The sequence below is a fragment of the Vanessa cardui genome, chromosome 15, assembly GCF_905220365.1.
Source record: "Vanessa cardui chromosome 15, ilVanCard2.1, whole genome shotgun sequence".
Classification (NCBI taxonomy): domain Eukaryota; kingdom Metazoa; phylum Arthropoda; class Insecta; order Lepidoptera; family Nymphalidae; genus Vanessa; species Vanessa cardui.
Window position 1 is genome coordinate 4951431 of NC_061137.1, and position 27086 is coordinate 4978516.

At 32.0% G+C, this 27086-nt stretch overlaps 1 protein-coding gene across 2 annotated transcripts in view; it reads right to left on the reverse strand.

Moving 5' to 3' along the window:
• The window catches only part of LOC124535590 (arylalkylamine N-acetyltransferase 1), a 94802-nt gene that overhangs the window by 35830 nt on the left and 31886 nt on the right, over positions 1–27086 (reverse strand). The window contains exon 1 of one of the 2 annotated variants that reach the window (XM_047111849.1): positions 9967–10201. The exons of the other annotated variant lie outside the window; for it this stretch is intronic. Within the exon in view, the coding sequence (XP_046967805.1) occupies positions 9967–10053 (87 nt within the window). The 5' untranslated portion in view covers positions 10054–10201. Of the gene's footprint in view, positions 1–9966; positions 10202–27086 lie in introns of those variants that run through there. 2 annotated transcript variants of the gene reach the window in all.

Here is a 27086-nt window from a genome sequence, read left to right on the forward strand (position 1 = left end):
TTGTTTTTATTTCAACAGATGTGTGTAGATCACACAGTGAGTAATTTATACATATACATATATATGCACATACACACACATATGAACATATACATAATATTTTTTTTTCATTTAATAAAACACACGCTGTACCAAAAATAATTGTTTCCAGAAAAATATTTACATGGATTTAGTATAAGACCCTGTACACATACATTCAAGCGCTATTGTGATCACTATGCTCACTGGAACTGTTATTGTCTGAATTATATACCTCCAAAGCCTTTATATGTATCCAGGGTCTCATCCTGTCTGCCGCTATTACAGTCTTATAGGGCTTGCCCGTTCTATTGAAGCCTGGGACATCGGCTATCGTATATCTATCGTTTCCTAGAACCTCTAGTACTTTATAGGGACCTATGAACTTTGACAAAAGCTTTGTGCTCTTCCCATCATTGGCAAAATTGTTTCGCAATATCTTTACCAGGTCACCGACTTTATACTTTACAGCAGAAATTCTGTTTTTATCATGTCTTAGTTTCAATTTTTCTTGCTCATTCTGTATGTTAGAGCTAATATCTTGTCTAAGTTCTTGTAAATTAGAAGTCATAGATTCATCTATAACATTAAGTTTATTTGCCAAATGATCCCGCATTTTGAGTCCAAACAAAGCTTCGGTCGCCGTTTTTTGTGTTGAGGCATTCACAGTGTTGTTAATGCCCCACTGGATTTTCCCCAGGCACTTGTCCCAGTCGCGCTCGTGGCCAAAAGAATTTTGTGCCGCTAGTGAATTAAGAATAGTCTGGTTGAATCTTTCGGCTTGACCATTGGCTCTGGGACAAGCGACCGCATTCAATACATGCTTAATTCCTTGTCCCTCACAAAAGGTCTTAAAGGCTGTCGACGTGAAAGATGTACCGCGGTCAGATATTATCCTTGCCGGAATACCGAAATCATAAAATATTTTCTCAAGGACTTTGATAGTGGTTTTGGTTTTAAGATCTTTTACTGGTCTAACGAACACGTATTTTGTGAAAGCGTCGACTACGGTCAAAATGTGAGTATTACCATCCTTACTGCGAACAAATGGCCCTAAATGATCCATATGGACAGTGTGAAAAGGTATATTAACCTTTTCAATTGGGTATAAATGTCCAGACTTTCGTTTTGCTGCAGTATCTTTGTTGTATGCACACTCTAAGCAAGCCGCTACATATTTTTTTACAAATTTTCTCAATTTTGGGAACCAGAAATTGCTTTGTATCCTTTCTAGCGTTTTAGAATAGCCGTGATGTCCTACTTCGTCATGATTAGCCCGACATACTTGCCACCTTGCACTTCGTGGCACAACAAGGCGTAATTGGTCATCTATTTTTCTATAAATAACGTGGTTTTTAACAACGTAATTTTTGCGAATATCCCGGCACTCTAGGTCGTCTTCCGGTTTTAGAATTTGCGAAATACGCGAGATGTCGGGGTCTGCTCTTTGTAAACTTAGAAGCCAGTTGTCCTTCTCTATAGAATAAATGTTAACGGATAAATGTTCCTCTGAGTTCGCGGGCAGAGTGGTATTTCGACTGAGAGCATCAACATGCTGCATTTGTACCCCCGGTCGATACTCTATACTAAAATCAAATTCGCTTATTTGCAGCCACCACCTCGCTATACGCGGAATTAAATCTCTTTTTGTTAGTGTCGTTCTAAGTGCAGCACAATCGGTGAAAATCTTAAAAGGTATGCCCAAAAGGTAAACCCTAAATTTTTTTAGAGAACATACGACGGCTAGGGTCTCTAACTCATAGGAGTGCAAATATCTCTCCTCTGGTGTTGTTTGGCGACTAAAATATGCTACTGGTTTTAAAACCCGCGATTCTTTCTGCCATTGCATCAATATGCCCCCTACGCCAACAGAACTGGCGTCGGTATGCAATTCGGTCTCCAATCTTGGGTCATAAAGGGCCAAAACAGGACGACTAGCAAGACTTTCCTTCAAAAGGGAGAATGCCTGGTTCTCGATCTCAGACCACTGCCATTTTGCCTCTTTCTTTAATAGAGAAGTCAACGGTCGAGCGATTTCCCCATAACCTTTTATAAACTTGCGAAAATAACCAGTTAAGCCAAGAAATTGACGAACTTCGTGTGTATTGCGAGGTGTGGGAAATCCCTTGACCGCTGTTATCTTAGCCTCACCGGGTTGCATGCCTTGTGAGGAAATGTCATATCCCAAGTAGCTAACTGTGGCATCGAAAAAACGGCACTTAGAGAGCTTCAAAGTTAATCCGAACTCTCTAAAAATTTTGAGCACCTCCTCTAGTCGCCAAAACATCTCGTCCACTCCCTTTGATGGTATCAGCACGTCATCCAAATAGGCTAACGCATATTCAAATCGCTTATTACCGAGAATTTTGTTGATCATCCTCTGGAAGACGGCTGGCGCGTTAGCGAGTCCGAAGGGCATTCTTAAAAACTCATAATGCCCATCAGGCGTGACAAAGGCGGTGAGATGTCGGCTACTTGGAGCCATTGGGATCTGATAATATCCTGATGCGAGATCGAGGGTGGTAAAGAAGGTATTCCCACTAAGATTAGATAACTGATCTTCAATGAGAGGAAGAGGAAACCTATCTTTGACTGTTTTATTGTTCAATGCCCTAAAATCTACACATAGTCTCTGCTCACCGGTTTTTTTCTTTACCATTAAAATTGGACTAGCATAATCAGACTTTGACTCTTGAACGATATTGTTTTGTACAAGTTCATTAACTGTTTCTCTGACCTTTTCACGTTCGGAATGAGATAGGCGGTAGGGTCGGTAAACAATCGGTTTGTTATCCACGAGATCAATTTTCATTTCCACGTCAACAGCACAGCCTATCTCACCCAAGTTGGTAGCGAAACAGTCCCGGTATTTCTGAAGTAACGAATAAAGCGCATTTGCTTGACTATTGTCAAGACCTGGTCCAATCTTAATGTCGGCTTTATTGAGGGGTTCTATCGTAGAGAAATTCTCTACAATCCTGTTAATCTGGTAAGCAGGCCGTTCAACAAAGGGATTTGCTCTAGATATCAAGGCGTCCTTTTCAAAAGTTAAAGTACTATCGGACAGATTGGAAATAATGACCCCACCTTTGCCGCAACAAATACGGTAAGCGCCCGGCAACAACCGGTATTCCTTCTGTGGTTCGACTGAGTTATAGCCCCCAATAAAAATATCTCCGGTAAAATCATGATCTATTTGCACAGGGACAACGCCGGTTTTCGAAATGTTAGTGGTATCGGTAACGTAAGGTTTTAATGTATCCTCATCGTTATCAAATGGAATTTTATTAGGACTTAGATAGAACGTCAGATTGTCACTATTCTTTAAGACTGTAACGAATGGCTGTTCTGTAAAGTTTTGTCCAATAATCACAGATACCTGCATGTGCGCGTCATCAACCACTAATACTTCGATAATCGATTCAATGTCATCAACCCTCACAGAAACGAAGGTTTTGTACAAAGGTATTACAGAAGACTGACCAAACCCTCTTACAATTGGAATATTGTCATAATTTTGTGCAAGTTTCAAAAACTTTGCATCGCTTTTACGCAAAAGAGTACATTCACTCCCGAAGTCTATGTAGGCTTTGAGAGAATGGTCATTGATTGTGATAGTTTTGAAGAACTTACTATTAGGGTCATTAATTGTGTCAATTTTTAAAGTGTTTTTTTCAAAATTCTCTACGTTATTGTTTGAATTACGATTTGTGGATGTTAAGGAGTCAAGCCTGCATCGGTCGCTGTCATGTCCTACCCGATTACAACGTTTGCATATTGTTAGCGGCTTAGTGCATTTAAAATAAGGATGACCTTTAACGCGACAATTGTAGCAAATTACAGAATTTAAATTTGAGTTGCTGGCACCCGTATTGGTGTTTGCAGAGTTGTTGGGCTTTTGAAATGTGCGTTCACGCGGTCTATTATTGTAACTCATAGCCTGTTGTGGTTTTTGGGAAGAAAGGTAAGTAAGCAAATCTTCTGGTTCCGTACTATCGAGAGCCTGTGCCCCATTCCTAACAGATCGGTCGCTTATGCCGTACACAATACAATCAACAGCCTTCTTACCAGTAATTTCACACATACTTAACAAACCCAATTTGTCATAAAAATATTCCCGCAAGCTCTCATCATTACGTGATGTGCGATTTAACATTTCTTCCAAGAGACGTCCGTAATTTTCGTCGCTGGGGAATGCCTTGCGTAATTTCAGTTGCCACTCGTCCCAAGTAAATTTGACCGTCTGCAAAGACTCAAACCATTTCTTAGCCAGACCAATTAGCTTTTGTAAAGAGTAGTGTATTGTCTGCTTATCCTCCCAACCGTATATAGAGGCACATTCGTTTACTTTTCGCAGCCAGCAATCAATAGTTTGGGTCCTGCAGGACGGGTCAAATTCAGGAATAACATTATTAAAATTATTGTTACTACCAAAATTATTCTTTGTTGACTCTCCCTTCCATTTGGACAGAAGTTTCAGCACGTCTCTAGAGGTTAGCCTGCTTGATAGCTTACGCGTCCTTCGCGGTGAAGACTCATCAGCGGATGATGACGAAGAAGACGAGTTCCTTCGCCTTCTTCGTTTAATCGCCTTCTTCGGCCGCCGTCGCTTTGGAGGCGTAACCGGCGGCGTGTCCGCTTCATGATCAGATGACATTGCCAGTAAATTCTAAAACGTATAAATATTATCTGAGACGTAATCTGTTTACCATACTATGTGCAAAAACAACAATAATTTCAGCTCAGCTACATATGTACATAGTCCATCTCCTAACATTATCCGATGAACAAACATAGTTCACCCCCTAACATTATCCGATGAACAAACATAGTTCACCCCCTAACATTATCCGATGAACAAACATAGTTCACCCCCTAACATTATCCGATGAACAAACATAGTTCACCCCCTAACATTATCCGATGAACAAACATAGTTCACCCCCTAACATTATCCGATGAACAAACATAGTTCACCCCCTAACTTTATCCGATGAACAAACATAGTTCACCCCCTAACATTATCCGATGAACAAACATAGTTCACCCCCTAACTTTATCCGATGAACAAACATAGTTCACCCCCTAACATTATCCGATGAACAAACATAGTTCACCCCCTAACATTATCCGATGAACAAACATAGTTCACCCCCTAACATTATCCGATGAACAAACATAGTTCACCCTCTAACATTATCCGATTCTATAATACTTTAAGACTAGAGAATAAGAGAATAGAGATCAATAAGATAATTTATTAGTAGATGGACACAGAAAAAGAAAATCAGCATTGCGATTTATTAACCAAGTAAATATGTAGTCAGAATGGTAGATTATTTATAATAATAAATATATATATATATCATCATATTTTTATTATATATATTCTATGTTAAATATTTTAATAAGCCGGTCAACAGCTTAATTCAAAAAGAAATAAGCTATATCAAGATTATTTGTCTGCTGACAGTATTAAAAATTCATTAATTAATTAATAGTGTATAATTTACCGCTGTGGGCGTTAAAACAACATCCTCACAGACAAAATATCTCGATAATATTTGCTTAAACATACCTTTTTATCCGGTCCGTGTCACTTCTGAAGTGTAATAAAACTACTCACGTAACATTTAATTATTTCAGTATATTAATTTATCACTTGATACAATATTAAGTATCCGCTTAATATATTAAAATTAACTAGTCTTCACCACTATTCTCACAAGAATGTCCTTTTTTTCTTTTTCGTTCCCAATCAATCCTCTTGTGTTCTTTTTCTCGTGCCAGGCGGTACCAGTCGCCACACCACGCCACGCCACCCGAGGAAGGCACGGGCTTGCACCAATATGTTGTCGATCTCGATAACCGAATCAATAATAATACTTAAAAATGTTATTTAATTTAAAAACAACGTATTTAAAAATTAAAGCAGTACTAAATATTATTACTTCAATTAAAATTATTTAAAAATCATGACAGTACATATATAAAAACGTCTATATAATCTAATATTCTCCGTTATATCCATATATCATCGTAAGTATATCCAATAGTAAATGTGCAATTGTTTGCAGTATAAATAACAATATATATATTTTTAATTTTCAATATAAATTATATCAGATATACAATAAAAGAGGTCAAAAAACCATTGATTCATTTGATACGCTGCCAATGTCTAAATAAAGCGAGATGCAGTTCTCATGAGTTGTACGTTTACTTATATCTTAATGCAAGTTCATAACATACAATCTGTATTCTGCTATTTTCAACGTAAGGTAAAAGTCTGATTGCTAGAAGATGTAAATCTGATAAGCATAATTGAGGTTTTCATTTTCTTAATTTGTGATTATAATTCATTTCGTGCTCAGCGAAGCATTTCTTTTACACGTCAATAGACGGAAACATATTTTCACATAATTAACCTGTATATCTATCTACAATTTCTTTAGAAGATTTAAGCCCTTAGATCAGCTGTGTAATAACAACACGTTTCTCTACTAAATGCGCAACAATCAAATGATTTGTCTTCAATATTGTTATAGATGTAGACTTTGTACGTTCCTTACACAACATCTCTTATTAAACAAATCAATAGCTTGTCATTAAAGTCTAAATATAAATCGTCGATGTTGTTGAATCGTTTTTGTATATATATGATTTTTAGCAATGTCATCGTACTAGCAGCGCTCTATAATTTCAAAGTTGATCTTAATTAAACGAGTAAAGTCACGTAGAACGACAGAACTATAAAAACATTAATGAATAAGTAAATTTCAATTTTAAATGACTTTAAAATTATCATTGTTAACAGACACGTGTCTTGCTTTGAATCTAATATTGTAATATGTTTACTAATCAACACACTATCATTGCATGTGATTAATTTAATATGTTATATAATATATATTATAATATGGTAATCTGAGGATTACTCAGTGTAAGGGTTAGCTCGTCTGCGTACCACAAAAATGAATAATTAGATTGTGCTCTGGTTTGAAGGGTGAGTGAGCCATAACTGCAGGCGGCACATAACATCATCCCAAGGTTGGTGGCGCATTGGTGATAAGAGAAATGATTCATATTTCTATTAACATTAGTGAACACTACCTATTCAGTGACTCACGTGTAAGTCCACCTAACAATCAATAATAAAATGCTATTAGCTATACTGACACAAGTTATCAGTGTGTCAAAATGATAGAGATTAGTGGTACTTTGTTGCCAACTTTATTGTCTACAAAATGATGATTAGTTATCTTTTATTTTTCATATCTTTTTGTTTTAAACACTATATAGACTCTTCTCGTTAATGTTGGGTTAAACGGTACTGTTCGTACGTTTCATTAACATTATTTCACATTGATCAATGATTGAGTTTGAGGCTAATGTTAAAGAAAAATAAATAAGGCATACTATTCTTATTTAGCTTGTCGAATTAAAATTGTTTGAAAGGGTTTACCTGATATACGAGATATACCTGATGATAAGGAAATTAGCCTAACTAACTTAACCAGTTTATTCAAATTATATTATTTTATTTTATTTAAGCGGATTAATTTGCCAAACACAGGCAAATAATTACTTAATTTTTTTTATAGTTATCAAAAATAAAATACTCATTAATATATATTTACTTGTAAAAGTACTACCTACATGAAAAACAAAACCACTAAATCAATATAGGTACTTAAAGTTGCAGCGAGTTTCGAGGAGGTAGTAGGTAGGTATATAATAATTATAAAAATAGTTGCGTTTCGGAGTTTTACCCGCTTTAAAATCACGTAATACACTTATTCCAAACCTATCTTATTTATGATTTTTAGTATGCGTTCGAAATAAAATAAACTTTATAGGTATTTACCTAGAACTTACTGTAAAGTATATACTTATCGTTTTTATAGAACAAAACGTGTTTATGTTAGTTTGTTAGGCCTATCCGTATTCGCTTAATCAGAACATTCGAGGTCGAGTCCAGAGCACAATCTCTCCATTGTGTCTAGATAAAATGAGGATATGCATTCTATTTTAATTTTAATAACCTTGAATAATTAAAAAATAAAAATCGAAAATTAAAAATAACATAAAAGCAAAATTTTTACTGAACCGTTTTGAAGAAATCATGTTAATCAACTACGTACTGATATTATTTTGTTCAGCAAAAATTCAGCATTCAACGAAAATTGTTATTAACCAAGTATAAAACTTAGCACAACTCGATTTTTTTCAATATTGTGTGTGTATAATTTTGTACTGTGAATATTATTTACGAATTAGCAGCTACTAAGTTTTTAAACTCGATCAGCTATACGCTATCGTATATATAAGAACAAAGCTGTAAACTGTCATTCCGAAAGATCAATTTTAAATTAACAAGAAAGTGTTACATTTTTTAGTAAAATAACAAGTTTATCATTCGCAAAATATTAACCCAGTTCCTTGTTACAATTTCGTTAACTATAATACGAAACGTAATATACTAGAAACTAAATGTGTCATATCGTCATTTCGATAAGTAAATTAATATATAAACTTTTTTAATCTATATGTATGAAATTAAATGCTAAATAATTTGTACCTACGTAGTTTCACTTGTTCAAGGTACAAAAAATTTAGAATGGACTTATTAAATAACTATTTTTATATTAATATTGTCTTATATCTTCGGTCTTAATGTGTAATAAATAGATATATTGTTTGATATTTTGTTTGACTTTAAATAATCAATCTGTATCATCTATCAGTGATTTTTGGAAATACTTGAAACAAAATAGAAATATCGAGATTGTTGATGAATAACGTCAGGTGAAAGAAGAAATGACCTCGACCCTCGACTTCGAACAAAAAAAAAGGTACAACAATAAGTATCCATATACTGCGCTTATATTATTATGTATGTACGTTTATGTAATAACACACCTTACGTATTTTTAATAAGCTTTTATTCATAATACTTCTAACACTTTTAAAAGCATTTGTATAAATTCGTAAATTTTATATTAGTTTATAATAGGTGTATTAATATTTAATTAAATATAAATTAATTTAATAATATAATAAATGTGACATATATTTAATAAACGATTATCTAGACTATAGTTTGTCTATATAATAATTTAAAAAGATAACAATGTTATTTATATACTATAGCATATATTTATTTCAGACAGCAAAAGCCCATATAAAAAGATCTAATTTGAAGATATTTTTTATAAAAAAAAAACAAATAAGTTACCTATAATATACTTGTTAAAGCTATGTCATAATTGTAGATAATTGTGAGGTTTTGAATACAATAATATCTAGATATATTTTACAAACAATAGAAGCCATTCACAAAAAATGGCTCCGAAATATATTTTGACAACTCGTTGCACTTTAGGAAATAATTGGGTATAATAAACGCATTTTATTTATTTATATCTTTCGTGTTGAAATTATTGTTTGTTTTCCTTTATTGTATAAATTAATTCACTCTTGTTCTTAGTAATCACCTAGATATATTCAAATATATAATGTTATATATCTAGCAAAGGTTTAATTCGTTAACTGATAAGACTTTATATCATCCAGTTACCTAGTCGATGCGACTAAATCTTAAAGGATATTTTTTGTATAGTAGCATAATTCAAATTATTTTTAATCTGTTATTGAAAACACATAATGTGTATAATATTGTTTGCATAATTTTCACCTGCACCTCAATAAAATTATTTTTGTCTGTCTACCGCCACAAAATATTTAAATTCATAGTAAGGTACTTTATAAAAATATGACTACTTAAAATAATTTCATCAGTAATTTTTTCATTGACAACAAATCGTATTAATTAAATTTTAATAGTGTGTGACATTGAGAAAGTGCCTAAGTTGCGTGTTATTTTTTGTAATGCATTGTATGGAATAATAAAAAAAAAACAAAAAAAAAACATATAAACATATTTACCGTGTATTTATCAATCCTTGTTTTTTCATGACCGAAATGACCCTTCTCCTTCATATTGATAATGCTCCTGGCACTTGTAACCGCCATTTTGAAAAACTAAAAAATTAAACCGCGTCTGTAAATTTTTCGCGCGCGAATCGATCTCAGCTCTCGCTTGCACCCCGACGGGATCGCGGCGAGATTCCAAGTCGGAATGGTTGCGAAATCTTGCTTCTTTTATATAAAGCTGTAAACTGAACGCCTCACTCCTGTCCCTTTCATATCCGCGCGGCTCTGGCTATATGTAAGAGAACGCGTTTTAGAACTAGACTAGTAGTACTGGAAAGCACAGATAACTAAATAGGTCATATATGTTTTTTTTTTATTTTAATAATAATGCAATTCTTTCTAGCGCATCTAACTATATTTACGTAATAAAAAATATTATTAATTATTTTTTAAATACTGTAAATACTAAATATTATTTTTGGTATATTTATACATTACTTTAAATAATGGTTCTACATAGTAGACAAGGCTTATTGATAACTGTATAGCAATGAACAAAACGAGAAACAAAATTTCTCAACGAACTCCTTTTTTTAATAAAATTAAAATACTAAAATTGCATATCTAAAAATTTGTAAAATATATTCAATGTTACGGTTGAACGCACTTATAAAAAAATACATGAAATGCAACCATTTTGTTTTTCAAATCAATATTCTACATACGAATTATCAGAAATTTGCACATTACATACTCGTATATTTTTTTTTTAAATACAGATAACTAAACTGATCATGAAATATGATGTGAATAATTTATATACACGCTCTCGGTTTCGTCTTTAGAATTTGCTAGAAAAATTAAACAAAGATATCTATTTTAAAATATAATTACACTCTATTAACCAACCATTAACCAACCATATACGTGTTGTATTAAAAATAAATATTAATATGAGTTATTAGCAAACCGCATGAAATACATTAATATAAAATTTGCTTATCTTTATTGGAATAGGCTATTACTACAGCCATGCTTAATTGTTTATAAAATAATAAGTAACCTGAATCACAAATAAAGGCATAACACGTCGTAGAAAATCTTTAATAATTTACGAAGAGTATTTTAAAGGATGCACACAATGATATTCTAATAAACAGATATGTTATATCCATACTAAACAACAGAAAAAAGTGTGCCGCGCCGGGGACCGTTTATTTTAGTTTATTTTTACATTTCGTTAAAAGTAAAAAGGAATAGCTTGATAAAAACAATCAGTAAAAGGAATAACTAGATGTTTTAATTACGCAAAACGTAGGTATTACTACGTAAAACGACTTAAAGGCAAACGTCCCAATTATGACGTTTTCTAGTTTTCACTTTTTGCGCATTAATAACATATCTGTTTACTACAACATCATTGAATGCAAAAATCTTTGAAAGTTACAGACTAATTATAAACATGCATGTGACGAAATGATTCATCCAGAAACACGTCCTTAAAAATTGCTCTAGTTGGCTAACAACAGCGTCAGTTTACGTAACCTCAACTACACTGACCTCTAAGTTATAAATAATTTGAAATGCATACAACTTAATTTGAATATTATGTGTCTATTTTTAAATTATTTGATAAATATTAATCTATTTATAGAATGTTCAAAGCCTGTTTTGAATATTTTTCAAATTAACTGTGCAAGTCGCTAATGATGTATGTTTATAAAAAAATGTTTATATTTTAATTATTAGTTTACCTTTATAATTATTTGCCAAATTAATACATTTTTCGTTTAGTAACATATGTATGTGTATACTAAAATGTACGTATGGTTAGTACACTAGACAAACTGTAGTTTTGGGTAATCGTTGCAGGCTTTCAATTAATATGAATATAGAATCGAACACGAATTTATTTATCTGTTAATTCGTGGCCTAGATGTATTTTAATAAAATTGATTATCTGATAATACAGTAAGTTGTAGTGAATAAAATTGATTTAATTTATTTTATTCTATATAATAGTCGTCATTGTAGGTGTAATTTCACATGTTAAAAGTAAATTGGTAGTTAAGCCGTTTTGCCAATTATTAAATCAAAATATTTTACTTTTTAATAATAATAAATAGTCGTCTTCACATTTCTTGTGCCAGGAAATTAAATCGTATGCCTATCGCTTAATCTCAATCCTTTAGATTATCTGTATGCAAATTACGTCGTATGGTTGTTCCGTGGCTATATAAAATAAAAATGAAAAATCAATAACGCTGTTAGCTATGTATTACTTATGGCATAATTAAGTCGGACAATTAATAGTAAAAGTGAATCCATACGTAGGTTGTTAGAAGTAATTTTAAAAATATTTTATTTACCTATTAAACCTCTTTTGTTGCTTCTCTTTGTTTTTTTTTTAGCCTGGCAAAACAAGCAAAAATTGGTTAAATGGAATTGATTTTTACGTTACACTGAAGTCGATTATTACTCGAATTAAATCATTTTTGTTTTATAGTAGGTATATACTAATAAACTGTTGAAGATTAATGTTTCTCCTTGTAATAATTTATGTTTTAATTTTTCAGTTACTTTGAATTCATACGTATATAATAAGCGCTTAGTTACAATAGTTGTTAATCAAGTTAATTATATTTATACTGCGCTCAAAATTAATTACACATGTGCAATTAAATAATGATATGAAATATTATATTTTATTATATATTTTCTTACACTTTTACAAATGTCGTAATGAGAGTATAAAACACGAATTTTATCTTCCGCGTTATAAAGAGGACCAGGTATAATACATAAATTATGATCTACAACTGCATTGCGTTTTTTGTTTTATATCTTTTGATCAAATAGATATAATATAATTGATTAATTTATATATTTTAATAGCTATGTTAGATCAGCATATATTTACGTAACCTAAGCTTATGTATTAACGTAATGTTAAATAATTTGGGAACATTTGACTTAATGAGAATATACTTAATATTCATTTTGTTTTAACAAGAATTTGCTCTGATTGTTACCAGCTCGTTTTTGAGTATTCTCTTGTTAGTCATCCTTACACGCCTCATGTTAATGTCTTATATACAATGTTTCAAATGAAAAGGTTTAAATGACAACTATTGTTTCAGAATATGGTTAATAACGCCTCTGACGTTAAGAGTATAAATAAATTAGTATTTTATCTGTTGTTACTTCTGTTTTACGTATTCGAGCTTTGTAAATAATTTATGACTAGGTATTCTTATTATAAATAACCTGAAATGACGTATTTTTACGGTGTTAATATAAAATTTCATAAAATATGATTATTGAATATATAAATCAAATGTATCACTTTATTAAAAAAAATCTTTATCCTAATATAACCGTTTTGGAATCGATCGACGCTTCTGAAATATCATAACAGTATCATTTAAAAAAAAGTGAAGTAACAGCCTGTAAAGTACCCACTGCTGGGCTAAGCCTCCTCTTCTCCCATTAAGAAGAGGTTTTGGAACATATTCCACCACCAATGCGAAGTGGTGGAATGCACATGTGGCAAAATTTCGAGGAATTAAGACACATGCAGGTTTCATTACGATGTTTTCCTTCACCGCTGAGCACGAGATGAATTATAAACACAAATAAAGCGCATATATATATATATATATATATATATATATATATATGCGCTATATATATATTGGTGCTTGCCTAGGCTTGAACCCGAAATCATCGGTTAAGATGCATGCGTTCTAACCACTGGGCCATCTCAGCTCAGTAACATTTGTAATACTCAAAACAAATAAATAGGTTTAGGTACTTCAGATAGGACAAAATACCTTTTTATACAAATTCGTAGACAGTACAGACTATAACTTCAAAATAGAGATTCACAGTTGCTTGAATTTCAATATTTTATAAAGTCGAATTTAATTTTTGTCTAGAAAATATTGTCAAAGCAAAAAGTTCAGCTAACTTATCTTATATGATAATCTCATATGTAAAATATTTACGTACGCTAATCATAAATACATTCGTATATGTATGTATGTCGTTGACAACTAACCTCATTAGCCATTCAATCCAATCGGCAGCCTGTATGACATTCCGTTAAAAAATATTCCCTTCATATAAAAGTGTAATAGGCTGGAACTATTTTAATGTCTCATTCAGCCCGCTGGTTGAAAGGCTAGGCTGTTAATTAAAAGGCTAATTAAACTAGTTGGCTTCGACATAATTATACATCAAAGTCATTCCATATCAACTTTAGAAAATTCACAGACTTCTGCTACTAGTCTTTCTATTCCATTTTATAGTTTGAACAGGGCAAATTTTAATTTTTTTAGGCCGTATAGTATATTTTTTTATGGTACGGATTAAATTAATTTAGAGTTGACATAACATACTTGTGAGGCAAACCAAAAGTGATACAAACAACCGAAGAAAAAAAAGCAATTATGACTTATTGCAAGGCAGGTTGGGTATTATCATTTATGGGTTTTAAAATTAATTATTTAGAGTGTTAATCTTAACTTAAATACTAAAGCAAATGTCCTAAAAAAACTGACCAGATATACTATGTACAACTATAAACAAAAAACGTAATCACAACATTTTTAATATTCGTTTTCATTTGAATAAATTTATTTAATCTGTTTTAAGTCTTAATTAAAATTATTTTAATGTTTTATTTATTTTGTAATAAAACTGCAACTATGTTATAATAGACCGGATTAGCAATTGTTGGTAAGCTATACATATATTGATTTTTTGTAGGTCTTTTTAAGCTGGATACAGCGACGGAGACATAAAGTCAAGAAGTAATCAAAATAACCTTGCTGAGTTAGGTTACGATGAAATTTGAAAAAGATAGATAAATCAATATTTATCTATTTTTATCAAATTTCATTAACTTCAATCAGTTTAAGAATTATATTATTGATATGATTATTACGTAAATAAACATGAGACTTATATTTTTAAATTGCAAATAAGCGCTTCAAAGTAAAGCGTATTTCCTAGATCTAGACTCATATGTATTCTATATTATGTAAATATCTTTAAAAATGCAGCCATGGCGTGTTTTTTATTGCAAAACGGATTAATAAAGGTAATTTTGTTAAGTTGATAATTTATGGATACGCTTATCAAATAAACAATTAAAATTAATTGTCATTTCAATAATAAAACGTACTTTTACATTTCCAAAAAAATCAGAGGGGATTACGGCGCCAGTCACTTAGAAGGTTATCATAAACACGTCATATAATTTAATATAATTTCAAGTATTTACTATTTATGTATTTGCGTGACAATAACCGTGTACGTAATAAATATGAATGTAACTAAATATTTGAAACTCGATGAATTTATTATTGATTAAAATTCTTTATTTATAATTTTTTGAATGTGTGTTTATAGCTGAATTATTAAGGATAATTTTTCTGTTAAAGTGAAATATTTTTATTTATAAACTCATTAATGCCGTCAAAATATTCTCGAATCCGGAAGTTCGCACTTGTGCATTATATTAATATGTCCTGTGCATACGGCTAGTTTTCCTTGAGAATTGGTTCACCGTGACCTAATTCGGCTAAGAGGATATACTCATAAATGCTGGATCACTTTATTATTACTATCGAAAACAAATGGGCCTTAAGATACTGTTAATTTTTATAATTTTTGTTAGAACAAATTTATTTTGTTTTGAGAAAAAACACGTTTTGTAAAGATAACATTAGTATAGCTAAAATCACCCAGGACTACTATTTTACTTAGTTTAGTTTACTCCTCGGATGGTTTCTTTTTGCAGAATAAAGGGATTAGCAACAAGCACTAACTCTATAATAATACGGTTCTGTTAACGGTATATACTTACACTTTACTAACTGAAATATGTTGTTAGTAACTCAGCTGGAGAATCTACCATTTTATCTCGGTGGAAAAATACATTGGCGTATTTCCCCTATATGAAGTAGAATGGGATTATGTGAGACGCGCTGGGGGCGACAGGAATCACTTGCACCTATTACTAGTCGAATAATACTTTATTTTTACTCAATCTTTCGGAAAAGTTTGCAATGGCTTAGCTAAGAAAATAGAAATTTTAAATATTTATTTAGCAAAGAAGTCGATACTTTGTTCCTAAATAGGAAAGTTATAATTCTTCATAGTGACTTTCATTCTCCTTTTAACGTCGAATGAGTTGAATTTTGTAAAATCCTATAATTTCAAGCAATAAATAAATAAGTAATTTGTACACAAAAGTTTCATTCTGTTAAGGCCACCTTAAGAAGTGCTTTATATGTAGGTCACTTATTCCAGTTTTTAATCTAACTAACTATATAACATATAACTTTTACGCCGTCTGAAAGGTGACGTCACTTCTCCGACTACGTCACGGTGATTTCGTTCTACAATAACACAGTAGATTTACGTATAAATATTATCTCGAAAAGAAGTCCAACAAGATACAATAAATGCATAATACTTCGCTATTAGCAAGCACCGTTCGTTATAAAAAAATTAATAGTAATGTCAAGATGAAGGTATTTTAGAGATTGTCTGGTTCACCGTTTCCCGTGTAATTTTATTGCTCTACGTTAAACATGGATGTAATTTATCAACCAGAAGTTTAGTTGATTCCAAGATATAGTTAAAAACAAGATTATTACAAACCGCAATGACAAACTCGTTAACGCGTTGTCTTAAATGATTCTATGAATAAAGAAATGATTTATGATTCTTAAGACGGATACAAGTAATACTAAGTGGCTTATGTGCGTATGTTAAGTTACTTGTAATTGCAAGTTGCTACTGTTATGATCGATGTCTGATTGGAAGTTAGATGTGTGCTGGCTATGTCAGCTAGGTGGATTAGGTACTATGAAAAAAAATATGGAAATACCGGAGTAAAATATGCATAATAAAGTTAGCTGTGACAAGTATAATTCAATAAATTAAGAGTTGGTGAATCTTAACAATGTTTATAATTGTGTTACCTATTGAATCGGCAAGAATCGTCAGAACGAGTTTTATTTGGAAATATAAGTCCATAGGATACTAAATAAATTAAGTTTTTACTGTTAAAGTATAAAGTAAAGTAAAGTAACAGCCTGAAATTTTCCCACTGCTGGGCTAATAGCCTCCTCTCCCATTAAGGAGAGGGCTTGGAACGTATTCCACCACGCTGTTCCAATCCAGTTTGGTGGAATGCATATGTGGCAGAATTTAGATGAAATTAGACAGATGCAGGTTTCCTCCATTCCCACGATTTCACGAAATGAATTATAAACACAAATTAAGCACATATACATAGTGGTGCTTGCCTGGGTTTGAACCCGCAATCATCGGTTAAAATGGACGTGCTCTAACCACTGGGCCATCTCGGTTAAGATATAACAAAAATTCAAAGGAAAATCGTGGGATTAATTAACACCTTTTTGGAAAATACGTATATTTTCCCGTCGTCGTAAAGAAAAGAAAATAGTTTGTTGTTTATTTATAATCAATGCTTAAGTTATGAGAACAACGAATTTATTTAGTTGTTTCTTACTGACTTGATTATCGCTAAAATCGATAAAAGTACTCTATCAGTACCATAACACGGTTGGTTAAAGTCTTTTTATGAGGCAATTTAATTTTCATTTAAATGTAATTCAATTTCAAAAGTTTTCATTTTTCTATTTTTGTATATTGTTTTGATACAGTTAAAAACAATAACAACAACAGAAATAATTTCCAAAAATAAGATTAATATAATTGTTTCAATGTTAATTAAACTAAAGATATAAGTATTATTTTCGTCGACTACTAAATGTTATAATTTTGTTATTATAGTTTACTATGGTAATAAAAAAATATAAATAAAATCCAAAAAAAAAAATATAAACCTCATTGTATAAAAAATTGCGAGTGCGAATTTTTTTTTACTTTAACACAATTGGACACTTTGACATTTAAAAAAAATTATAAATGTCACGTCTTAATTTTTGTTAAAATAAAATTTTGCACTTGATTGTTTTAAAATGTAAATCCGTTTCAATTATTTTCTTCCTTTTGTAGTTAACATAAAAGGATCTAAGATTATCTCCAAGTAAATTCGATTATTTTTATTATTAAAATTTTACTATTCACTTTTCAACATGAAAATATATTCAACCAAAAATGTCCAGTCTCCTCCTCTTTATATGTTCGTTGCCATAGTTACATAATTAAAGTCATTTTGTGACTATGACCAGTTATAACTCATGAATTAAAAACTTATTATTGTATATATTACATAGTATTAACCCTTTTACCGCCAGAGTCGGATTTATCCGACAAAACATTTCGGGCTCATTCCGCCTGAGTCGGATTTATCCGACACAAAACCCTGTCTATTATATATTCAATTTCTAAAGTTATTATGATGTTTTAGCCTTAAATACATATTATTTTCGAAAGTTTATCTATTCTACCTTTTATTTAGTCTTATAATTCACATTTAATATATCAAGAAACAAAATTTTATTTTGTTTCTTGATATATTAAATGAAATATTAAATGTGAAATATTAAATGTGAACTATTTCATTACGGTAAATTTTCTAACATTATTCAGGAGAAAATGCATTGACTTCCAACGCCTGTGTCGTATTTATCCGACCGTAGTGATGAGAAATAATGTTTAAATTTATAAGATATGGAATATTTATAAACAAAAATATTGTATTAAATACCAAGTTATTTAATAAAAAAAGCACATCAAGTTATTGTTATTTAATAACGTGTTGTTTTTACACTGTGTAAATATATATTTTTCTAAGAAATTAGCGATTTAGTTATTTCTGTATGGACAACTATAAATGCAAATTTCCATCCCTAGACTGTGTCCATTTTGCTAATATAACCAGCGCCTGTGTCGGTTAAACACGACCGTTCATGACGTCACAACCGAGTTGAACCGTATGGAACTTCCCATTAGTGTTGCGCGTGTTTTTGTAATAATTTTATGTTCCTGTTTTAATTACCATGACGACTGCTTAAGAATTAATACGGATTCTAGAAGGTGATCACGATGACAAATTTGTGTCAGACGAAGAATTTAATATTGATGAAAAGGTAATAATAATTTTTACTTCAACTGAGGTAGGGTTACAGCAGGACATATCCTCCTCGAAATATGGAGTAGCTCGACGGTGAGTAAGGTGACGAGAGCTCCCGGGGGGTGTTCAGCAATGCGCTTGCGGTGCTTTTAGTTTTTACTGTTACAAGCTACGGTTGTCACTTACCATCAGGTGAGCCCTACGCTTGTTTGTCGACTTAGTTGTATAAAAATTATAATAATAATTGTAATTTATCGATTTTTAAATTTTCATTCAATAGTAGTAGTAGAGTATGCTGTATTAAGTATGTATGTAGTTGTAGGTACCAAGCTCGTAAATACAACATCATTATTATAGCGAAATATCGACATCGACATCGAAAAATGTACCCACGACCCTATTTGTTGTAGGTATTATTTATTGTTAAATGTGCCGGGCGCTGGGGGCACGCCAATCGGTAAAAAGTCTGGCGGTGAAAGGGTTAAATAAATACATCATAATATAATATATTGGCTAATTAACCTTACAAACAGATGAGTGTATATTAATTTCCCTTAAATCCAGCTTATATTATCATACCTAGATGCAATACCTACATATAATTTAATTAAAGTTTGATTAAAATTATCTGGAAATAAGGAGTAATTATGTTGACCTTTTGGACCCCAACGTTCATATAAGAGATCGCTTGTCACTGTAGCTTCGCAATTCATTCGACTATGTACACAAATGAGTAGTCAAATTTTACAAAATTCTTATATATTTTAAAGTTAGACCTTTCTAAAGTATAATTTTTTTTATTTGATTATTTCAGCCCAAGATGTAGTGCGCTAGTCTGGAATTCCTAAAGTAACATTCTGTAAATATCTCTATGCCAGAGTAAGGTTTCCTCACGATGTGTTCCTACACCGTTCAGTACGAGATGACTTTTTAAAATTCAGCGGTCTTGGGTTTGTCTGGCTTTGAATATTTGGTTTGGTCTTGGTTTGTCTGGCGCGATAGGTAGCTATTTCTATTGGTTGTGTAAATCGGCAGTAATCGGTTTTATTTTCATTCCATTGCATTTTCCGATGCTACATCTAATTTGTGTCGTACTATACTTCATATTTAGTGTTCATGTCTGTTAGAAATTCGTGCAGATATAAAAACGTTGATTATAGAGAGATTAATTTTAAAATCAATCCGTGAACCGTCGTTGTGTGCCAGTTTTTGTAACGATAATAAGACAAAAATGTTATTATAATGGAGATTACTGCTCTGTGTTCATTTGAAACGCATTGTTCGTTTTCTGTACCTTTGAAGGTTATTTGTTTTCGTACTGTAATGGTAATTTAACTAATGAATGGAGCGTTTTCGAACACGTCATTCTAATTACGGTTTGTAATTTGATATCGGTTTCTATGTTAATTAAATCTTTTAATCAAAATTCAGCTAAAACTCAATTAGGGAAAGACTTAATTTCAAGTCTTCATTCCATTTTCTCAAGCAGATATATTAATGCAAGAGACATAGCATACATTTTCAAAAATTTAAAGGACCCGCTTGTTTCTATCGCCGGTTCTTTTCAGGTCAGGGTAATTTCTCTCCCGAACCGATGGTAGTGTGTAACTTGATTTTCAATAAGTAAGTGTAATGCATCCATATTTAATAATGGAATTTGAATTTGAGTATGAATGAATATTTTGTGTTTATTTTGTGGCTTGTTTTTGGCTTAATTATAAATTCGAAAGTAACTCTCTCTCTCTCTTTCTCTCTCTATCTCTCTCTTTGTCTAACTATCTACGCGTTGCTCTTTCACGGCCAAATCGACCAAACAATTGAACCGAATTTCATGAAACTCAAGGAAGCACATAATGTACTTTCTTATACAGAGGAGCCAATACTATATACTCTCGACAACGACTCTATAAACATGCAAAGAAAAATAAGTTTAGAAGCTGAGTCTGTGACGTAATAAAAAAAAATCGCAGAGTAAGTAAGTCAGTGAAATAACTTTAGTTGTCATTAAGCTTCAATGCTTTCTGAAATTTGTACGAGAGTATAGGCAGAGGACAATTTTTAAAGTTTGTAGTTTGTAGATGTATGATACTGAGTTCATCTTTGTCCTTTATATATGTATATGCATTATTTAAGCAACGCATTCAATCAGTCTTTTAAATATAGTTCATATAATAATATAATATTGACGACCCCCGTGGTCGAGTAGTGTGTACACCGGTTTTAATGAGTACGCTACTCCGAGGTCACGGGTTCGATTCCCGGCCGAGTCGATGCACATTATCATTAGTTTTTTATGTGGTCTCGGGTCTGGGTGTTGGTGGTACCGACGTGACTTCTGATTTTTCATAAAACATAGATCTATACCCTTACACTTGGTGGTAGGGCTTTGTGAAAGCCCGCCTGGGTAGGTACCACCCACTCATCCGATATTTTATCGCTAAGCAACAGTACGCAGTATTGTTGTGTTCCGGTTTGAAGTGTGAGTGAGCCAGTGTAACTATAGGCACAAGGGACATAGCATCTTAGTTCCCAAGGTTGGTGGCGCATTGACAATGTAAGGGATAGTTAATATTTCTTACAGCGTCATTGTGGGTGATGGCGACCACTTACCATCTGGTGGCCCGTATGCTCGTCTGCCAAATTCCATAAAAAAAGACAATATTGGACATAGGTGATTTTTTTTTTATTTTGACGCCATCTGGGCATACTCACGGAGTTATTTTCACAGTGTAAATATTTTTTTGCACACATCTTTGCCCAATACTTTACTTATAAGGGTCCTTTGTTCAGCTTTAGCTTTTCCGGTCTGCTATTTATACATTAGTCCGGAAATATCTGAGCTATAATTAAGTGCTCCATCGACATAGTGGCTTTGATAAAACCTTCGATTTTTCGAAATAACAATTACATACGTTTTTTAATTTTTATTAATATTTCGTAATAATTAACAAAAGTCACAATTTTTTAAATGTATTTTATCTTTTTAACATTTTATTTTTAAAATTTAAGTAAGTATGTACATATCACTTAATATATCTCTGACATGACATATGGCTCTTTATATTACTACAGCATATGTTGGAAAAACCTTCGATTAAAAAAATATATATAATTTTAATTTTTTTTTTAAATTATGTAATACTTTAAAATTAAATAAAAGCAACAATTTAATTACATAATTTTATTTTGTAAAAGTCGTTAATTATATTTTATAAATTGAAAATATAATTTATTAATGCATAAATAATAAGAAAAGCAATAAATTATTGATACAATAAAATGATGAAAGTTTTGCTGGATTTTCCACTTTGTTCTATGATTTATAATACGTGTAGGGCGTTTGCATTGCTCTGACTACATGATTCATACATTTGTATTGTAGCCTTGCATGTTCTCGCCGAATACCTAGAACAACCGAAAGCTGGAACAATGTCCCACAAAAAAAATCTTGTATATACATGCTTGAGACGTTACTAATTCTTGGGCGTGATTAAATAATTTAAAATGACATAAAATTAATTTCTTCCTTTTTAACCACTCACAAAATAGAACATCCAAAACTTAATTTTTGTAATAAAATAATCATCGTGAAATAAGATCAAGTGTGAAGTTGCCTTTTTTCACTAAAGAGTGCTCTTATTATTGTTTCGTAGCGCGCCAAAAGTGTAACATCAAAAGTTCAATGATAAATAATTATCCTATTCGTCCTATTTCCTTAATAGATATATTTTTTATACATAAAAATATTAAATTTATCTTGGGTACAGCGAAATACCCTATGAACTTTTTTCTGATTGGTTGAAAAAATAAACAACAACCAAAAACTCATTTTGTAGGATTTAAACACGCATATTAGAACAAGTCGACCGACATAAGACACAAATTAGCATACACCTATACAAAGATGTTTATTGTTGTGATTTTTTTTCTTTAATACCAACGTAGTTGAATTTAATAGTAACATATCGCTCTCCTAACATATTTTATAAAAAGAGTTCACTACATGGATATGAGCTGCAGACAGATCTGCGGTAGATCCTTGTTATCTAAGCAAGTTCAGCAAAATATTTCTAAAAATAGAAATGGTATTTGTTAATTTTATTTTAATACCATAAAATAGTATATAATCATTTTGTATGCTTTATATTATTTTACACGAGAACTTGTTTTATGAAAAAATAAAATTTTGTTCTTATGAAGTTGTTATTAAAAATATCATTATTATCAAATAGTAATAAAATAAATTCGCGAAGGTGAACTTTAAGTCAATTCTGAATTGCATTTTAAAAATGATCATTCGTAATGATGTGTCAATTATGGATAAACTAGACTAATACTATATAAAATATAGTTTGACAACCGCCGTGGTCGAGTAGTGTGTACACCGGTTTTCATGGGTACGCCACTCCGAGTTCCCGGGTTTGATTCCCGGCCGAGTTGATGTTGAAAGTTCATTAGTTTTCTATGTTGTCTTGGGTTTGGGTATTTGTGGTGCCGTCGTTACTTCTGATTTTCCATAACACAAGTGCTTTATTTACTACTTACATTGGGATCACAGCAATGTACGTGATGTTATCCGATATTTATTTATAAATGAACTAAAATTCAATTCATAAATGATGTCGTTATCGCATTTTTTGATTATGGCATGTGATGTTGTTGGGTCTGGCAATACAAAAATAATATAGACACATTAAAAAAACATAAATAAAATTATAAAGGTTGAAAACCTTAATATATATAAAACAATTTTTTTAAAACCTTCAAAAAAGCTATTATTTTTTTAAAAACAACCTTATGGTCGACCAAACTGTCTGTGTGTGTTTTCCGCTCGCTTTTTCGAATGAATAAGTAAGGAAGAATACGTAATTGTAATGGAAACCAGTTCTATCGATAGTTCTAGGAAATACTTTAGTAAAATCTTATTTCATCGGTTTAATGAAAATAAAAGTTTGAATTACGAAGGTAATTGATTCTGAGATACGAGTAATAATACCTTTGGAGTAGAAGCAAAAACACTCATTATTACTTTACTAAGTAATATCAGTTCAATTCGTTTTTTTTGTTTTCATTTTAATTTTTGATTGGGTTTTTGAAATTGATAGTCGTCGCCCATTGGTCAAAATTCGACTGTAATATATTGCGTAGGAAATGAGGCTTAACTGGATCATACCTTGTGACTACTACAGTAAAAAAATTCAATCTTGTCATTGAGATGACGTGTGATGTCATTGGCAGTATGACCATAAACTATTAATGTTTCATATTAAATATTTATACAGATAAACTTGTTATATGTGTTGACCGTATCGTAGTGTGGGTAATATTTTAATTTATTTCTGATGCATATTTTAATAAAATATTATCTTTCTGCACACCTTCTCCACTTAAACTTTAGTAATGTCAAATTTCATACACCATCGCGTGTTTTTTAACCCAAGAGCCAGTGATCGGCAGACTTACGTTATAGTAGCAAGCTCCATATTACTGTCAGGTATGCTGCTTCACCTGTTGGTGAAATGGCGGTTCACTATTCCCATCGAGGGTTCCTTTGAGCATGCCATGGAGTCTAAAAGCATAAAAATCGACTTTCAGAACGAAATCGCAGCAAGTCTGCCCTTTTGATATCTTAATATATATAAAAAAATATATAGAAAACTTCAATGGCAGACACTTACTCCGGTTCCTTCTATCTTTTTTTTTTTTTTTGTTGACGCAGGGTTAATCTTTATAGATACCCGACTCTTGGGGGGAGGCCGGGTTATGTGAGATTATACTCACTAAAATCCCCTGCGATGGCCGCCACAGCACGGAAAACGGAGAGGCTACGGGATCTTTCGCAGCACGTCCGCGGCCTCTCCCGTGCGTTGCTCCGCTCGTGGCTTGTGGAGCCCTTCTCAGGAGGGCGAATATGGTCTCGCCCTCCCCGCACCCCTCGCTGGTGCGTACAGGCGTGCGGCAGTCCGGGGCCATACCGGACTGCGGTCCTCCTCTCGGCCGTACGAAAACGAATGCGTGAGAATATCTTCTATCTATATACATAAAATAATAAGTCCTGACAGCCTGATTCACCATAAAGTATTAAAGTTAGGGACTTGAAATTTGGTAAGTATGATCAATTTATTGAGTGGACACTTAGTGGTTTTTAGTGGGTGCACTAAGAAAGGAATTTTGGAAATTCTACCCCTAAGGGGGTGAAATAGGGGTAAACGCTTGTATGAAAGTCCGTCATTTTAAACGTAGAAACATGAAATTTTATTTTTGGGATACTGATTAAAAATAAGTCGACATCTATTACTATTTTTGGATATTCTATCCCTAAAGGGGTGAAATAAGGGTTGAAAGTTTGTATGGTAGTCCTTCATTTTTTAAGTTAGAGATAAGAAATTTTATTTTTGGGATACTAACAAAAAATAGGATCGGTAGGACGGCCAGACACACAGACAGACAAACAGACATACTTTCGCATTCATAATATTAGTATAGATGATACTTAGCTGGTCGAAACCTTGCCATTATTGCATTAAAAATCAATAAAATTTAATTCTTCGATTAATGGCCGACGGGGGCCAATAAAAATCACAAGGGAATGTAAAAAAAACGCGTTTTTGATTTGTATGCTTGACAAGTGTTGTTGACATTGGCAGTATGAACGTATTATTTTCTTTATTGTAATGTATTTGTAACACACATATGAACACATAGCTGGCTTCATGAGGTGTAAGATGGCTAATTAAAATTTGACCTTTACGACTTCTCCATATAAATCTGGATCATCGCCAATCTCACATTTAAAAATCAAAATCAAAATAAACTTTATTCAAGTAGGCTTTTAAAAGCACTTTTGACCACCGGTTCGGAAAGTAGATTCCACCGAGAAGAACCGGCAAAAAACTCAATAGTTACTCTTTTTCAACATTTAAATAATACAAAGTCAAGTTAGTTAAATTCAACAGGTATTAACTCCACGCTTTTTTATCATCTATAAAATATTGTATCGAATGATATGCCTTTTTGTAATATACTTCGTGTAATATACCTACTTAAAAAATTGGAAGTAATGTTTTAAGCATATATTTATTATTTAAAACAACATAAAAACAGAGCTTGAAATTAAAATTAGGAGATATTGCATCGATTAAAAGTATGTAGATTATAACATTACTTTAAAATTTTACCAGAACGATATTTTACAACGGCAGATTTCTTTCTTTATGTAATTTGACCTACATCCTTAATTTTATTTCTGTTTGTATAATTTTATGTAAAACCCTGGCATCAGTTGGTAATGTTAAAGATAGGGAACCTTTCTAAGTTATTTGAAATTACAATCAACGCGAAGATTTCATTGATTTTTCATTTAACATAACCACAAATTATAACAATAACAATACAATATGCATACTGATCTGTTGGTCAAACATCTAAGTATTCTGTATTATCATCGACTTGGATTACATTATTAATTTGTAAATAAATAGCTTGCGTTTTGTAACCCGATCTAAAGGGCCTGATTGACGAGCGAGCCATAAGCTTGCGGTATGGCATGCAGCGGCTTTATTCGAGAATCGTTTGTTTGTCTGTTTGACTGCGTAGTTTTTTCTAAATTTATGGTAAAATATGCTCTATATCATATACGAATAAGGACAAGGACAAAAATATTGAGAGTTTAGTTCAAACTTTAAAAGCCTTTGTCGGTCTTTTTTGTACTGGTAGTCGGTATAAAATGTTTAGTACAGGGTCGCCAGCGTGGGTACCACCCACTTGTCACAATACAACTTATACATATAATATTAAGCAATAACATTGTAAAAGATTTATTGACTTTACAAGTTACTGCTTAGTAATTTCAACAAGTTTCAACTTCACAATTACACATAAATATTTAGTTCCAGTAAGTGCTACATATTTAGCATTAATAGAAGGACCGCACGAAAACTACGTCAAATCAACTATAAGCACAAGTACGTATTGAAATTGGGAATTGACGCTTTAGCGTTATAATTATCGTTATACTTGCAGGAAAGAAATAAAAAAAAAAACGATATCTCGT